The sequence below is a fragment of the Macrobrachium rosenbergii genome, chromosome 6 (genome assembly GCF_040412425.1).
Source record: "Macrobrachium rosenbergii isolate ZJJX-2024 chromosome 6, ASM4041242v1, whole genome shotgun sequence".
In the NCBI taxonomy this organism is placed as follows: Eukaryota; Metazoa; Arthropoda; class Malacostraca; order Decapoda; family Palaemonidae; genus Macrobrachium; species Macrobrachium rosenbergii.
In genome coordinates this window covers 33,460,274-33,479,011 of record NC_089746.1, presented here as the reverse complement: position 1 = coordinate 33,479,011, position 18,738 = coordinate 33,460,274, and the positions used below count along the sequence as shown (strand labels likewise).

Below are 18,738 nucleotides of genomic sequence, written 5' to 3'. Positions count from 1 at the left end.
AAGCGTGGATGGAATAAGTAAGCTGCTGATAATGGAACATACAGGCTTGCGATGTGAAATGAAGATGGCATCTTTAAGTGCAAAGAGATAGATACTCCTTAAAATGTTAGACTAATCCAGTTACTAATTTAGGAGGGCCATAATCAACTCCCAAGGCGAGAGTGAAATAATATGATTATTGTGGAAGCTTAGTTGTTTGGTAATCTTAATAATTTAACAAAATTTCGAGCTCAAATGGTTCGATTTAAATACTTATACCATGACGTATTGTCTTCTTCAGTATTGAGGACACATTTTATATGCAAGCTGGAAATAATATTTCAATGTCCTCATCTGTGACAATTGTTTTAATGTAGATACAATAAATTGCCTATGTATATCAGTAAAGATATATCTCGAACACACTGCACTGGCATGATAAAGATCACTCCTTTAAGCCCATATGAAGCACATCTTCACACCGATTTTCCCAATGTCCTTCTAGCTCGCAAGAGGAGAAGCCAGGGCCACCTAACGTTGCTCCTGCCGCAGTTTCGAAGGCCGACCTCAAAGTTCAGACTCTCAAAAAGCTCCGTCATATCGTGAGTGTCGGAGACCCCGTGAAGAAGTTCGCCTTCCAGAAAAAAATTGGCCAAGGGTAAGGTATAGCTAGTGATGAAAAAGGACCAATAATTTAGATATGGACTGTTTTTTTTTTTTTTTTTTGGTTCAATATATATCAAGGGTATAAAGATGAAATTCCAGAAGTAACCATTGAAGACACATTTTTGTTGAACATTCTACTTCCATGTTAAATTTGAGAGGTTGATAGCTTTTGTCAGCATTGGCATGAAACTTAAGTTTGTATAAATATATATATATATATATATATATATATATATATATATATATATATATATATATATATATATATATATATATATATATATATATATATATATATATATATATATATATATATATATATATATATATATAATATATATATATATATATATATATATAATATATATATATATATATATATAATATATATTGTATACATATATGTATATATACATATATAAATATATATATATATATACATATATGTATACAATATATATATATACACACATATATATATACATACATACATACATACATACGTTTGTATGCGCGTATCCAGGGCGTCGGGTGCCGTCTACACAGCCATTGACCAGACAACGGGAGATTCCGTGGCCATAAAGCAGATGGTGTTGGCGAAACAGCCTCGTCCGGAACTCATCCTGAACGAAATATTAGTGATGCAGAAGAGCAAACATCTCAACATCGTTAACTACCTCGATTCATATCTAGTAAAAGAAGAACTCTGGGTAAGTTGATCTCATCTCTTTGAAATTCTTTGTCCTTTAAAAACGCTTATTACTCCTTTGCAATCTCTGTAGACTAGGATTCCATCAAGCAAAACGATTAATGTCAATTGCAAAGTTGCAAGGAATGTCACCATTATAACATCGGAGAAAATAATTGAAGTTTTGTACGCTTATATGACAAATACAAATATCTAAATATACATATGTATATATATATATATATATATATATATATATATATATATATATATATATATATATATGTATGTATGTATGTATGTATGTGTGTGTACTGTATAATCATATCTATTCACATATACTATCTATACGTATGCATATTGCATATGTGTACAATTTTAAATTTATTGAAGAGGCCCGCCTCCCTGCAAAGGTAGCAGGATTCTTGCAAATATTTTACAAGGGAAAGAGAATGTCTGATGACACCAGAATTGGAATGCATGGAGAGGCTTCTGAGATACGCCTCATTTATGGAAATGAGGTATAGATACTAAAAGCGAATATAAAAAAAAAGGTTAAAACTATCAAGGCGTTTTTCGTTTTGTAGTGAATTCCACGGAGTGTGCGATTAATCACCCAAAAACCCTACTGTTTTCTCTTATGATCATCCCAAAGAGACATAAAAATCCCCGATATTGCTTGTTTTCTATGAAACAAACACAATTTTCGTTCATTTCGTGCTTCTGAAATAACCAGTGTTGATGAAGCCCTAGAGTAAGGACAATCTGAGCTGTCGCACTCGACCCACGGGATCCAGAGAGAATGATTGAAAGGTTACGGGATATTACAATATGCTAAAGAAAAGGAAAAGGTTTACGGGGTGCTCTCGGAGCAAGAGCCTACACTGGTATGAAACCAGTTTAATCCTAAGCAACAACAATGGAAAAGGTTTAGCCTAGGTGAAAAGATGGCTCATTATTTTGAGATGTTTTGGTCATAGGGAGAGACTGGAGGACGAAATGCTTATGTAGAGTGTATAAATCTGAAATGTTGGAAGGAAGAATCAGCTATAAAGTGCTGGATAGATGGAGTGAGTGAAGTGTTGGAGTGAACCTACTTTAATGGATGAAATAAGAGAGAGAGAGCAAGCTGTACAGAGGGCAGTGCTACATAGTGTGCAGGCAAGCCTATTGAGCCTTCTGTGTAGATACTTAATTAAAGTAACTCTTAATGTGAGAGTTTTCATAGATTTGGTCGTTAAGGTATAAATTTTGTGATGACCATTGCCTTGCTTTTTTTCTGAAATTGAACCTGGTTGACGGAAATGGATTAACGTCCGAAAAACACTTTTACTCTGCGTACAGAACGAGAACTTTATCTAGTCACCCTTGTACAAACCAGAATGTGGAATAATACATGAGAAAAATGGATTGTATTTCTATAAATTTGTGTTTAGGTAGATAATCCAAATGCAGAAAGAAACATTAATGATTAGAAAAATAATGACATCACGGATCGAAATCATAATAAAAAAAAATAATGACAAACCCCGAATCAGCACTTTCCTAATAACAACAATAGTAGCCCCCTTATTGAAAATCTGCAACATGAGACGTTTTAATTTACTTTGTATGAAGCCGCTTACTATAAACAAATTTATCTTTAAAACCCACTGGGGTGTTATCTCATGACTCAGTGCATATATATCTGTTTCAAGAACCCTTTTACGATTGTTTTTAATCGATAAGATAGGTAATCGTTTTGCTGACTGCCTGTGTCGGAGGATCTTAAAAAATAGGAACCCAGATATGGATACCGTTTCTGTTTGCCCTTGGGCGTTGTGATAATTGTCGGTGTTATCTCAAGGGTCATGACCACTTATTTTTGTAATATTCGTATAAATGATCTTCGTTCTTTTTTTTTATTGAAATTCTCTACTATTTGATGAGGGTGTGCTCTTTTCTAAAATAGTTGTGATTTTCTTGATATGAAAGCAAGCTTTTCGTTAGATCTTCGCGCAATGCTTTTATGCTAGTATACATTATCATGTAACTTTTATTCAACGGTTGTCAACACCTGCGTAAGTAACGAATGATGTGAATAAATAAACTTTATTATGATCTTTGCCCAATACTAGATAAATATGGAGGAATGATATTTGCTCAAATTATACTCCATTCTCAATAATAACATATGAAATTTTACTTTAGTATCTTTGTTTTCAACATATTGGTGTTTCCAAGTAAATGAAAAGATCTCTTTCAGTTGTCTGACTAAATTGATTTTGGTATCTGTTCCACCATGTTATGCTGATGATCTCTCTCACGGGACGAAGTTTGTTTCCTTACCTAAGGTAGTGGTTATGTAGCCAATGTTCTTCAGACTAAGGTTAAGTGTCCTTGTTTGAGGGTACACTGTCAAATTGCTCTTGCTCTAGTAAGCTAGCTATTTATTTACTGTTAATTACCTATTATTAGACTGTATATTGTTATCTTTTGTTACCTGTATGCATTCAAATATTTTTCATTATAAAATGTATATTCGTTTATAATTCCGCTTTTCTTTGGGTTTTTAACATTGTTGTTTTATTACAATGCAAGCTGCAATATTAACAGCAAAAGCAGAATTCTACAAGCCCAATAGCCCGGCAAGGAAAGAAGCCCAGTGTAGAAAAGTAAATTGCGAAGTAAATAGGTAAACGAAATTAAGATAAATAAGAAAAATAAATGAAATCGATAAGAGTAAATAATCTGTGAAGTGACACTTACATCAGCTTGCTTCACAAGAAAACCTTTGCACCCTGTTTGAGCTTGATAAGTTCCAACAATTCAGGTGTGATTAGGAAGATCATTCCACAGTCTGGTCACAGCAGGGATAAAACTTCTAGGAAATTATGTAGTATTAAATTTCATTAAAAAAACTGACAAGGCTGTTAAAATTAGCTGCAAATCTAGTATTACGTGTTGGACGATGCAGTATGGAAAGATCCGAATGCAAAGAATGATAAGAAAAATGAAAATTTTTACAAATTTTACACAATGAGATAATAAAAAATCAGGAAAAAAATTTTTTACGAGTTTGTCCTGCAATTTAAGATATGAGCTAGCTGCTGCAAACCAAACAAGGAACAATATGGAATACATGGCAAAACAAAAGAATAGAATAGAATACAGAACTTAGGCCCAAGACCAAGCACCGGGACATATGAGGTCATTCAGCGCTGAAAGGAAAATTTGACAGTAAGAAGGTCTGAAAGGTGTAACAGGAGGAAAACGTCGCAGTTGCACTATAAAACAATTGTTAGAGGGGGTGGAAAGTCAAATGGAAAAAAGATAATATGAACGGAAGTACAGTAAAAGGAATGAAAGAGGTTGCAGCTGAGGGCCAAAGGGACACTGCAAAGAAACTTAAATAATGCCTACAGTACACCAAGAGAGGTGCATTGACTGCACTACCTCCCTGCTGGGAAAGCAGAATAAAAGAACAAAAAATATTTCCTCGATACAGACAGGCCTCCGAAATTCTTGAAAGGCTTTCAGCATGTCTATTTTGTACAAATGAACAAGAGATAGAATGGATATGTCTCAAAAGTGAATTTGCATCAAGAATGACAACTAGAATTCACTCTTGTCTTTTTTTTTTTTGGGGCGACCAATGTCTAACAATCATACTTTTAAGTGTTGTTAAGGCTCAACTTTATCCCCACAAGTTCCACCGTGTCCTAATTTTATCTAAATCTTTGGTAAGATATTCAGCAGCCACAGGTCTATACTTAGGAGATGGAATCAATGCAAAGAGCGTGGCATCTTCTGCATGAACGATAAGCTTCTTTGAAGACTGAGCCACATATTGTGAACATATGAGATAAATAATTGTCAAAGAACGCCATGCCAAAGAGCACCTTAGATTACATTCCTGTAGTCACCATGGTGCCCATCAGCAATTGCTGTTTGTAGGCTATTAGCTAAAACCTCAGTGGTAACACTAAGAAATGGTCCGACACTGGATATTGAAAGCACCCAGGCCTTGCAAAAGCCGAACTACAAACTAGGGAACAGAAGATTACTTTCAGCAAAGGCATTAAGATGCCTTATCACGATGGCGTTCAAAAACTAGATAATTTAAGAGTTACAGATACTGGGTGGTAATCGTCAAGGCTAGAGCTACCAAACCACTTTTACACAATTACCAATACTCCACTTGTAAAGGTTACGGTCATTTGCTTGTTCCATAAGAATATTGATTCATTAATAATGACAAGGATAATAAAAGTACTCATTCATTTAAAACTACATATGGAATTTGAAGTTCTAAAATCAGTGTGTGCATGCAATGTTGAATTGCCATACTCCAGAGTCGTAATTTATCTAAGTTATTTCTCAGCTGTTGCGTATATATAGAGAAATGATTCATATCAAGCAATTTTTTTCATTTGAATGGGTTACTTTGTCTCGTATTTCAGTTTCAATTCCTCATATTTATCCTTTATTGCCTTTTTCTATTTTCATTTTTTTTTTTGGGGGGAGGTTAAAAAGGGGCTTTCCATTTTGCAGAGGCTCCTGAACAAGTTTATAGTCCATTTGACCAGCTCCACATGATTATATGAGAATTTTGAATAAATGATAATGCCAAAGCATTACTCATTTCACCCCGTAGGTGATAGCGCCGTCAGTGTACCTCATGCGGTACAATGCAGGCATTACTTAAGGTTGTTTGCAGCGTCCCTTCGGCCCATAGCTGCAACCCCTTTCATTCTTTTTACTGTACCTCCGTTCATATTCTCTTTCTTCCACCTCACTTTCCACCCTCTCCTAACATTCTTAGTGCAATTGCGAGATTTTCCTCCTGTTACACCTTTCAGACCTATTTACTGTCAATTTCCATTTCAGCGCTGAATGATCTCTTGAGTCCCAGCGCTTGGCCTTTGGACTAAATTCTGTATTCTGTTTTCCTATTCTATTACTCTTTTCATGAAATTAACTTGGTGTCTTTAGGTAGTGATGGAATTCTTAGCGGGAGGGTCTTTGACAGATGTCGTGACAGAGACCTGTATGGAAGAAGGACAAATAGCTGCCATATGCAGGTGAGTGCAGTCTTAAAGGAGACCAACCCAATAAAACTATCATGTCTTTTGGCATTAAGAAAACCATATAATAATTTCACACCTAACTAATAGTTTATTTCTAGCATCTTTCCTCTGGCATGATTACGTTTCCCGTCACTTTTCAAGTTTTTTCATTTCCAAATGAAATATTTGTGGGTTAAAAACGTTTTTTTCATATATATTCACAATGACTGCCTTTAGAGTAACTGGTGATTACTATCCGGATGGGACTAGAAAACTGACTTTGCATGTTTACTGTTTGTTATTGGCTGTCCTCCTCCTGTTAGTTGTTATAGTAAATGAGTAAATATGAACTGAATTAGAATGTCTTGATTATTATCACATCCTAAAGTAAACGTTGCCTATAATTTTATTTGAAAAAATGATCAAATTGGAAAAAAATAATGATCAAATTATTAACAAAAAATTAACACATCGCCAACTATATAGTTTGACAAGAATGTTAATGCATGTAAATGTGTTGATGAAATTGGTTCACTCAAAACTAGCATTTCGTCAGCTTAAGTCCTGGATGAACTTGAAAAGAAACCAGAAGCCTTGCGTGATTGTTTGTATGTCTTTGATAACTTTCCAGGGAAGTTCTCCAAGGTCTGCAGTTCCTCCACGAGCGAAGCATTATTCATCGAGACATAAAATCAGACAACATCCTCTTGGGAATGAACGGCGAAATCAAAATCAGTAAGATTTTACGTCTGGTAACTACCGAAGATACTGATTGCATGCTATAACCTAATAAGTAGCTTGAATTGTTTGTTGCTTTAATGCTACTAACAGAAAATAACCCTTAATTAAATTTATATATATATATATATATATATATATATATATATATATATATATATGTATATACTGACAATGGCTTTACGTGTCTAATAAAAATTAGTAAGATTTTATGTCTGGTAACTACAATGAAGATAAAGATTGCCTGTCTAATAAAAAATTAGTAGCTTAAATTGTTTGTTGCTTTAATGCTAATAACAGAAAATAACCCCTAATTAGATTTAGATATATATATATATGTATATTATATATATATATATATATATATATATATATATATATATATATATATATATATATATATATATATATGTATGTGTGTGTGTGTGTATATACGTATATATTCTAACGATGGGTTTTACGTGTCCAATAAAAATCAGTAAGATTTTATGTCTGGTAACTATCGAAGATAATGATTGCATGGTATAACCTAATAAGTAGCTTGAATGTTTTGTTGCTTTAATAACAGAAAATAACTAATTAACATAAAATAACCCTTTATTAGATTTATAATATATATATATATATATATATATATATATATATATATATATATATATATATATATATATATATATATGTGTGTGTGTGTGTGTGTGTATACGTACATATTCTAACGATGGCTTTTACGGGTCTAATATTATTATCGTCAATGGTCAGTATTGTAACATCTAGTTTCTGTATCATTATTCCTCCAGTGCAAATTTAAGGATTCACTGCTGCAAATGCTCGATTACTAGTCTTAATTTCTTTTCCTTATCTCCTAAATTTCCTTTGCAGCCTTTTGCAGTCACTCTATCATTAATAAAAAAATACGGATACTGCATTGGTACTGAAATTTTGAATCTTGCTTTTATCGAGCAACCTTCATATTGATTTTTGATAATGTTTTTGCTGAGCAATTACTATTTTATAAAAAAAATCTCATTGGTACTGCAATGTCATTTCATATGTACAATGTATTTTTACTAAATCACATATGCGCTGAACTTGTTCCATCATCGGCATATCATTACTTCATATTATTGTTAATACTTTTTTGTTTTCAGCCGACTTCGGCTTCTGCGCTCAACTGTCCCCGGAGAAGACGAAGAGGACTACGATGGTTGGAACTCCCTATTGGATGGCCCCGGAGGTGGTCCGTCGGAGGCAGTATGGACCAAAGGTCGATATTTGGTCCCTTGGCATTATGGCCATCGAGATGCTTGACGGTGAGGAGATACGATAAGTTCATTTATTAGTTATTTTTATCCCTACCTTAAAGTACTCCTTTGGCCTCAGCTTAAGAATTCATTTGTAAAATGTGGGGCCTATGTACCAATAAGTTTTTCTATAACCTGTAATTTACTTCATTCACTAATTTACAAATTCCTTCAGTAGTTTACAATTTTCATTCTAATATTAACACATACCATTTCATATTATACATCCACATGAAGCATTCCATATCTAACGGCAGTCATGTTAAAATCCTCCAAACGTCTTTGATTACTAACTTCGACTATTTTGCTCAGTTATCTCCTGTTCGGTGTCAAATTCACAAACCCACTAAGACAATAGTATCCCTAATAGGTACTGTCCTAAACAACCAGTCCTGAGAATTATTATGAGGCCATTCAGCGCTGAAAGCGAAAATTGAAAGTAGAAAGGTTTGAAAGGTTAACAGGAGAAAAACCTCGCAGTTGCACTATGAAACAATGGATGGGAGACGGTGAAAAGAGAGATACAAGAGAATACGAGCGTAGGTACAGTAAACGGAATGATAGGGGTTGTAGCTAGGGGACGAAGGGACTCTGCAAAGAGCCTCAAGTAATGCCTACAGTGCACCACATGAGGTGCACTGAAGGCACTACCACCCTACGGGGGTTCCATGGATAGTTGTGAAAATAAAATCATTACCCTATACTAGTGACGTATTAAATTGAATGGAATATGAAATTTAGGCAAAAAGCAAAGTGCTGGGACCTATGAGGTTATTCAGAATCGAAGTGACCTATTAAACGGAAATCGTTAAAGCAAATTATTAAATGTTTTTGGCAAAAGAAACTTTGCATCCCAAAGCTTTATATGGTCAACCTGATTGTTTGCCAAACGACCTCCACTCTCCCCACCGCCCCAATTAAAAACGTCGCGCAATACTTTAACAAGAGTTTAACTTCAGAATTTTTTTTAATAAAATAACTCAAAATTCTTTTCACCTGCGTTAAATCCTATATTTGGTATCAGGACAACTGTCCCCCCCGAAAACTGCCCCCTGGATAATCGTCCCCTTTAGAGAAAAAATCTGAAAAAACTATGGGAGATTAATACTACTAAAACTAATAAAACTAATGTTTTGTTATCTTTTAATTAGACTTATTCAATAAAGCATGAATGTTAAAACTTTTCCTGTAAAAAGAATTATTCAATAATACTTGAATTTTAAAAAATAAATATAATTAAAATTGTAAATTTGTAAGTTGTAAAAATACTGAAAAGCAATTTTTTCATCAAAAGATCCAACACAAGGCTGTTATCGAAATCTTGTCGGATGTTTGCTATTCTGACACTAAAATCTAAGAAGTGATGCTAGCCTGCATATGGTTATTCCATCCTTCCCATGAGTTGTTAGTAAGAGGTAAATCTTCAACTACACGATCATACATTCCACATGCTAAAAGGGAAACGTGGAGCTCGCCTGGTATGTCGAAGTTTTCTGCAAATGTGTTATCTTCGAAGTAGTCTGTGGTAGGATCAGCTTCAATTGGCAAAGTCTCTTGCAGTGTCTCAAATGCTTCAGTCACTTTCTCTGGCGGAACAAATGCCATAGCTGGAATCCTACCAAACTGCAGAGCAAAATTAGTGCCAGTTTGGTACTGACTTTGGAGACCCTCATATTGTACCTTGCAGTATATGCTTTGAGATCGGTGGTAGAAACATCCCTTGATTGTTACTTTGAGGAAGACCTCTTCAGATAGCACTCCTAGCGGCTTGTTCATAGTCTATAAGGAAGGTCTTTGGATTGAGCATGGGATTGATAGTGAGGAGTTGGATAATGTCTTGATAAGTTGCTCGTTGTTTGTTTGGTAGCAGAGCATAAACACAAGGAATAACTCTTTCCGAAGTAAAACAATGAATAGTGTACAGTTGGTAAAACAGCTCAGGCACACCTTGAAACGTCCCATCACCAAACCAGTTATTGGAATTCTTCAGTAGGCTGATGTTTGTAGATGTGGAAAAACACGTACTGTATACGCTCTACTATCAAAGCAGAAAATCTCACCATTATCTTGTAAATGGCAGACCATGTCAGTTAGGTTTGACAGCTTGTTTGTTGCGCTTGTACGTCGAATGTCTTATGTCGTCACCCTCATAAACTAACTGCCTAAGTCATTTTTTCATTGATTTTTGGTTTTTGCCTAAACCATGTCAGACCTAGGTTTTGACAGCATATGTTTGGAATAAATTTCCCAAAAAGCTTTTCTGCCTTAGTCACTCAGTGACTTAAGCATTATTGCACTATGTCTAAGTCATGATTGTGATTTTGCAAAAATGTCTTAGGCAGTTAGTTTATGAGGGTGACGATGTTGAGTTGAGGCCCCATTTGATATTGTCTGAATTGTTTGGGTAATGATTTGCTGTGAGGAATCTTGGTTGCTTATAGCTTTCCTCTATTTCCTGCCGTACAAACAAGACATATGGGTGTGATCATTTACATGGCCAACTACTTCATTTCCACAAACTTTAACTTTGGCTTTACAGTTGCTATGCCGACGCTTCTCACATTCATAAGATATAACATCATTTGCCAATTCTTTCTGCTTCACATAGATGCAACCATCATAAGCTTCATTTTACCACGTTCACTTTGGACGAACTCCCTGATGGGCGTAATAATTTATGTTACATTTGAGAGAGCTGTAGATGTAGATACACTGAACAGTTCAAGATTGAATTCTGACTAGACATTAGCTTGTTGCTACTTAATATCTTAATATTTTATAAACATTTAACCAGACAGTAATTATGCTGTCATAATTTCAAGATTTATAGAGGAAAGTACCTGTGACTATTTCTTAAACGACTGAATTTAGACTAGTCGTTGGCTTATTTACAAAAAAAAAAACAATTTTTTATAACAAGACGGTTATTGATAATGTAATGAGTAACAAATCCATCGAGAATTGTTTATTCATGGATGAAACTGCAGGTAACAATTTTCTAAATGTCTGGGAACTAACTTTTTGAAACTTGTGCAATGGGGGCAATTGTCCAGGAGGCAGTTGTCCTATGGGGCAGTTGTCCTGTGGGGGCAATTGTCCTAGAACCCCTATATTTAGCCACGTAGCTTAGGACCTTTGTCCGTGGAAGTGTAGCTGATCATCACATCAAAATTTTCATACCAATGAATGGAAAATTCTTTGTAGTAGCTCCATGAAAAATAATTTTAGTTTTACCTTCTAATTACACATTGTTCTGCATTAGTAAAATTACGTAATTTACATTTTTTTTTGCTCCCAATACTTTCAACGGGGCTATTAGTACTGTACATTTATTCATTAGAATGGATTCAGGTTTCAGCTTGTTCCACAAATTAGCTAAGGGCATTTGAGTAGTCACAACCAATACCCAAACCACATTTCCACTATAGTGTTAAACAAATGGAATTTTCAGCAATTCCATGAGGGTGGCTTACATTAATTTGCTTACGTTTAAAATCTGATATAGGACTTTCACATGTGTATTCACACGTAAATACTGTTAAACAGTCTGGTATATTTCTAGATTAATTATTTACCTTCAACATCTGTAATTGTAAGGATGTTAAACCAGATTCCACATACTTTGTTTTCCCATATAAAAATACCGAGGAATAGTCAAGAACTGAAAATTAAAAGACCAATTATTTATTAATTAAAAAAAAATCAATTACCATACACATCCAAATGGTAGGTTTACGAATACAGAATATCCAGGAACCTAACTTACAAACCTAGCAGGATTTTAATGAAAAGCGCAGCATGGAAAATTTAGAAATTAAATTAATAGAAGCATATATCTATCTTGTCGACATCTTGGATCCCTAGAAATATCGGCCTAACACAAAGGTTCGCAAATCCGCCCCGTGTCCGCACATTTTCTCGAATTCCGGTTCCTGCAGCAAGTTGTGACCTGTAACAGAAAAACAGCGGCAGCAGAAAGTGTTCTTACGGCAGTTACTCGGCAACTCCATAAAGAGAACGTTAACTCTAATATTTCTTGAAATGGGTCCGATATCTTTTACTTTAAGGATAATTAACTTTAAAAAACCATGAGTTACGTTTCTCCAATCAATGCCCAAAAATGGTTATTACCCACTGAAGACGTGTAACCATCTGGAGTAAGATTATCTCATACATTTAATACCATAATTACGCATTAAAGCTGCATAAAAACAAACATTAATGCTACTCTGCTTCTGACACCATTAAAGTGAAAAATTTTCACTATACATAGAAACCACTCAAACAAAATTTGTATATTAATACTTAGAAAATGTACTATTCTGAAAATCGCCAAAATCAAAATTAAGATAACCCACATACTATGATCAAAGTCGTATTCTAAAAAAGGTACCTTTGATCTTTCAAGAAAGAGGTAAAAGTTAAAGAAACCGTTGAACTTTAAAATAAAGCATCTTAGTTGTGTATGTGAGCTCTCGTTAGGGAGGAAATGATTACATCATAGATCAGTTTTGCCCTTAATCATAAAAAAAGACTCAACAGCTCCTTCCTTAGTATACTATATTTAAAAATGTATATTGGTACATGCATTAACTGCCTGAGGTGCTATATAGCAAATACAATCAAATACCTGATTGCCATTGATAGCATGTCGAACACTGACGTTCATTACAGCATCGCATTCACTAAATTAATAGGTATCAACATTTGCATCCAACTCATATGATAAACATTTGCATCCAACTCCTATGATAATTATATTCACAACCTCATTCTATGTTAATGCGTATTTCACATACTCAGCCTTGTTGATGGATACCATTGGAAACTCACTGCCTACGTTCATAGAGTAACGAACTCGCTGCCTACAGAGTAACGAACTCGCTGCCTACAGAGTAACGAACTCGCTGCCTACAGCGTAACGAACTCGCTGCCTACAGCGTAACGAACTCGCTGCCTGTGTTCAGCGAGTAACATACAAACTCAATGTTAGCGGATAGCATCATAAATACACTGCTTATGCTATGGGTAACCTAATAGTATCAAAACTAACCAAAATACCTGACAAACTTAACTTCACTACACCCCACTCAAGTAAACAGATATTCCAATTATTCTATGCAAAAAATATCCATGACTTAAAATTTCCATACTTTCAACTAAAAAAATTGCTTTCGTGCTGTCTGTTAACAGAGCTGAAAGTACCTAGCTATGAGTTACTGACAAATCCATAAAACTAATACCATCTGTTACGAACAGAAATCCAAACATTACTCTGGACAATCTCTGTCTGGAGAAAACTTTGCATGGTTTTGATGATTCTCAAGAGATTAGCTACTGGGTAAGCAAGCCCTGTTATCGTAAATGACCCGTACATTTATGGAGCTACCGATAACCTCTATAACCAGAAATTTTCGGGTGTGAGAAAGGAAATACCAAGTTCGAATCCTCTGAAAATTCTGTTAAGTCTAACTCCAACTTTACGCTTAAAAACTTAAATTCGGGAAAACCTTTATGAATATTGGCCAAAACGTTCCTGATTTAACCTAACCACAAACTTCATCCATTTTCAGGAAGCTAAAATTCTAAAGTAAAACGTACCAAGACGCCATACCTGTGCATAAATTTAATTTGTTTTAATGCTAAATATTGCCGCTTGATGGCATAAACATTCTTAATTTCCTCAAACTTTAGGAGCTTCTGCAAACTTAACCGAGTTGGAGGTAGCCAAGCACATTTAAACACCTAATAACTATCTGAAGTTACAAGAAAATTAAGCAATTGATTAAGTCTGTACCTAAAACCTGAAAGAAAGTTTGATTAGTCGGCTAAACCACCCAAGAATCCGCACAGTAGGTCATACGACCTACTATGCAGAACATGGGGGCTCCCCCACCCCTCCAGGGGCACCCCCAAAGGGGTGGAGGATAAGTTATATACTGTTCCAGAACAGTAGCTCCAGGACAGTATACAAATTAAAATATATACAAATTAAAAAATAAACCTAAAACAAATGAAAAAGTCAATTTATTACAAAGATTAATATAAATTTGTTACAAAAATTACAAGTCAATTTATGACAAATTGCAAAATTACAGAAATTTAAAAACTAAATTTCAAAAATTTAAGTAAAAATTATGACGAAATATTTGACAATTTAAAAAAGAAAATTTATGACACATGACAAAACTAAACTTGGCGAAAAAAAAAACCTACATACCTGTTGCTGAAGAGCAGCTTTATCATGCGTGAAGCTTTCCCATTAGAACTCGTACCAAAAACATCCTGGAAAAAACAAAGCTTTAGAGCTGTGCGTAACTCACTCTAAGTCTTGTAAATTTTGGGCCTTTACTCAGGTCAGATTATGGGTAAACGCCCACATAAATAGTTACAATGAATGCCAAAGATTTGTAAGGGACTAAACACGCAGCAAGAATCGAAAATCCCCAGAACAAATATATAATATTAGCAATAATAAAGTAAAGTTTCAGTGTTACCTTAAAGAAGCCCGGGGTTTATTATAACTTGACCAGCGAAGTGACAATCTATAGAAATTTCAAGCGCCAACTGTAGATTAGTCGTGTGATAAACTTTTTTTTTTCGTAAACACTTCACAACAGCACCTATTACGCTACGATAAATTAAGGAGGAATTGAACACGAGTGACGCCACTCCTGAGAAAAAAAATGATTACTTAGCAAGCTCCGTTAAACGTCTACCTCCCAGAACGATGTTACTGTCGAAGGTCCGAACTCCGAAGGCTCAAATGTCCGCACTCAGACGATGTTGTCATTTTTCCAAGGATTCTAAAGTATTAGTAGTGTCTTGCTCCTTGGAGCATGACCGAATGCGATCTACGGATATCCTTGAAATCGCTAATTTTGCAAGTATTATTTTTATTTCCTACTCCCATCTTTTACTTGTCTTTCATAGAATGAGTTCGCCCGTATTATTCTTGATGACAAAGAAGAAAAAAATGTTGCCCACAAAGAAGCGTTGCTTTTATGTGATCACAAACTTCTGAGTGGATTCATTTGCTATATGTCTTCGAATTATATTGTTTGAAGAAGTTCCAGTTTCAATCTCTTCAGGCGTGGTTAGCGTTATGCGTATTATAATGGCACTCGCTTTCTATACTGATTGAGAAAAGACTCCTACTTCTACTTTTCACTTTCATCATAATTTATCAGGTTGCCGAGTAAAGCCCTACGCCCTACCCCTCCTTTGTATCCCCTGACCTCCATACCTGTCTCTTGTGGCTGGGCTTTACTAACCCCTTTTGTGATTTCATCACTTTTTTGCCCGTGATTCCATTAGTCTTCAGAGTTTGGTACAAGAATTGATTTTTTTTATCTGCTGTGGTATTAAGGCAATTCTGTTTTTTGGTTGTTTGTTTTGTCTTAAAGGTCTTCCCTCTAGCAGTAGGTTCTGCAGTATTAAGTCTGTCAGTCTCAAGGGTTTGATGCGAGAACCAAGGTTTCATCTACTGTATTACTAAGATAAATTTTTTATGCTCTCAAGAGAGAGCTAGCCAGAACTTAAGCGCTGTTTTAGCCCATTAGTGGCTCTATCAACAGGTAGGCATAGCTGTATTAGTCCGTTAGTCATTAGGGTTTAGTTTGAGAACCATTCTTTGACTACTAAGTAGGGGACTAGGGTTTAGTAACGTACTCTTTTTTTTTTTCCCCTATCCAATCAAGCTAAAATACAGTGATTAGAACTGTGCACATAGATCAACCTTAGCACTATTTTTGTCTTTTTCCGTAACAGGTGAACCGCCTTATATGAACGAGGATCCACTTAGGGCGCCTCTATCTGATCGCTAATAATGGAAAACCAGAAATCAAGGAGAGAGATAAGTTGTCGCCATTCTTCCAGGATTTCCTTGATCAGTGTCTTGAAGTGGATATCAATGCCCGCCCCTCTGCAGCCAAGCTCCTTCAGGTATGCTTTTGTAAGAAATGTTTAAATGAACACACCATACACACACACACACACACACACACACACACACACACACACACACACACACACACATATATATATATATATATATATATATATATATATATATATATATATATATATATATATATATATATTATAATATATACATATATATATATATATCTATATATATCTATCTGTCTATATATATATATATATATATATATATATATATATATATATATATATATCTATATACATACACACACATGTATATACATATATACATACATACATATATATACATTATGTATATATATGTATATATATATATACATTATGTATATATATATATATATATATATATATATATATATATATAGAGAGAGAGAGAGAGAGAGAGAGAGAGAGAGAGAGAGAGAGAGACACACAGACAGACAGACAGACAGACAGACAGACAGACAGACAGACAGACAGACAGACAGACAGTTGGGGCACATGGATTCTTGGTGCGGAAGTAAAGAGAGTTTTATGGAAATGTATTTAAGAATGATACTGATTGTTGGAATTAGACAAGGAAGTACAGTAAGTTGATTAGATTATATCTTAGTTCAGAGAAGATGGAAGCTCAAGTTGATGGATGTACTGGTGAGGAGTGGAACGCCTGAAGGTACATCTGATCACTTTCTGTTCGTAATGAGCTTTTAAACTAATCAAACTTTTAGTTGACGAAGATGAACTGAAATCGGCTATAAATTTTATGAAAATAAGCAAGCTAATGACAAGGGAGTGAGAACAGCATAAAGAAAAGAAAAGATGGATTAAAAGAAAAAGAATAGAAGGACTGAAGTTGTTTTTTAGAGGAATAAATCTAGAGAGAGGCCTAATGGATAAATATATATTAGAATAGGATATACATATGGAGAGATGTTGTCAATAGCAAATTCTTGTGTTGACAGAGTCTTTTAAATAGTTGTTGAACATGGACGATAGAAGAGAATCACTTCTGAATGAGGCAAGAGTAGGAGTTAGTAAAACTCTAAAAATGTTGTTAAATGACTGTTTTGCACGTAAGGAGCCCAACTGAAAAGATGAATAATAAAAGGCCCCAGAAGATGGGTTGGCAAATGAGATGCCATGGTAGCGAGGCAAAATTGTAATCAAGTGGCTGACCAGGGTTTGTAATGTTTGTTGATATGAGGAAAAAATCCCAAAATATCTGAGAGAAATAACTATTCGATAGTGAAACTGAAATTCAACAAGAAAAATTTACAGATCTGGACTCGCATGTAAGAGTCTCTGAGTTGCACATATACAAGCATTACTGATAACACCAAGGCAGAACATTTTTTCCCGCCCCCATTTATGTGCCTGTCTGCTGTCTGCATGTGGTTGGTATATATTTCACTGTAAATAATTTTTCATGTGATGTCTGTGAATGTTGATTCAACTAGTAAATTGAATGAGAGAAAATGAAAATTCAGACTGTTTAGGGGAAACATCTCATTAATAAGAATATTTAACGTATTTTTCGTGGTTTTCAAGAACTGAGATAACGTCTAGAGAACTTTCATTCCAAAGTAATTAGAGTTACGTATTCCGATGACATAAATGCCCACGATATTACTTCCAGCACGCGTTCCTTCGCTGCGCACACCCACTTACCTCGCTGAAAGCAGTCATCGAAGCAACCAAGAAATCCCTGGCAGTGAAGGAAAAACAAGGACTTCGGTGATGGACGAGTAAACTAAGCTGAGGACAGACCCAAAGCTGCCTCCTTCTAAGAAGGAAAAAAATAAAATATAGAATAGTAGCCTATTGCTCTCGTTAGAAATGGAATGGTTAGTTAACCATTACCCATTTGTACCAGGAACCTTTGATGCAATAAACCAAAATATTTCTCTTTTTCTTTTTAATGCTGATTGCTGGAAGCCATTGCTAATAATTATCCAAGGTGTCTTGAGACCTGACTCTCTTAAAAGATTATCATTGTTAATTTTATCGGAGATTAAATCGGTTTCAACTTTTAGAATAAGTTGACAGTAGGATTCATGTCAGCTTTGAACTGGACTCGTGTTGCCAAAAAATGAACGCCTCACATGAGAGTAAGCACTGAAGATACTTATATTATTTTAGAATTTTCTGAAAGTCCTCCAGTTACTTGATTCGTGATTTTTATTCTATTCCATTCAAAGTTGTTCAATTAATCAGTAAGATAAGCCCGAAATTGTGTTTTGTCATTGGTTATACCTCATTTTCATGACTTTTCCAATGCAGTACGTAAATGTATGAAACCTGCGTCTTTTGTAAATGCATAAGCTAAAACTTTTCTGAATTCTTATGCTAAGGCCCTCTCATTCCTTCCTTTACA

General features: G+C 34.9%; 1 protein-coding gene across 1 annotated transcript in view; it reads left to right on the top strand.

Moving 5' to 3' along the window:
• LOC136839440 (serine/threonine-protein kinase PAK 1-like) overlaps positions 1–18,168 on the top strand; it is a 33,365-nt gene extending 15,197 nt beyond the window's left edge. The window contains 8 exon segments of the mRNA XM_067105498.1: positions 485–637; positions 1,169–1,355; positions 6,308–6,396; positions 7,013–7,116; positions 8,268–8,429; positions 16,191–16,228; positions 16,230–16,364; positions 18,001–18,168. Coding sequence (XP_066961599.1) covers positions 485–637; positions 1,169–1,355; positions 6,308–6,396; positions 7,013–7,116; positions 8,268–8,429; positions 16,191–16,228; positions 16,230–16,364; positions 18,001–18,102 — 970 coding nt within the window. The 3' untranslated portion in view covers positions 18,103–18,168.
• The last annotated feature ends 570 nt before the right edge of the window (positions 18,169–18,738 follow it).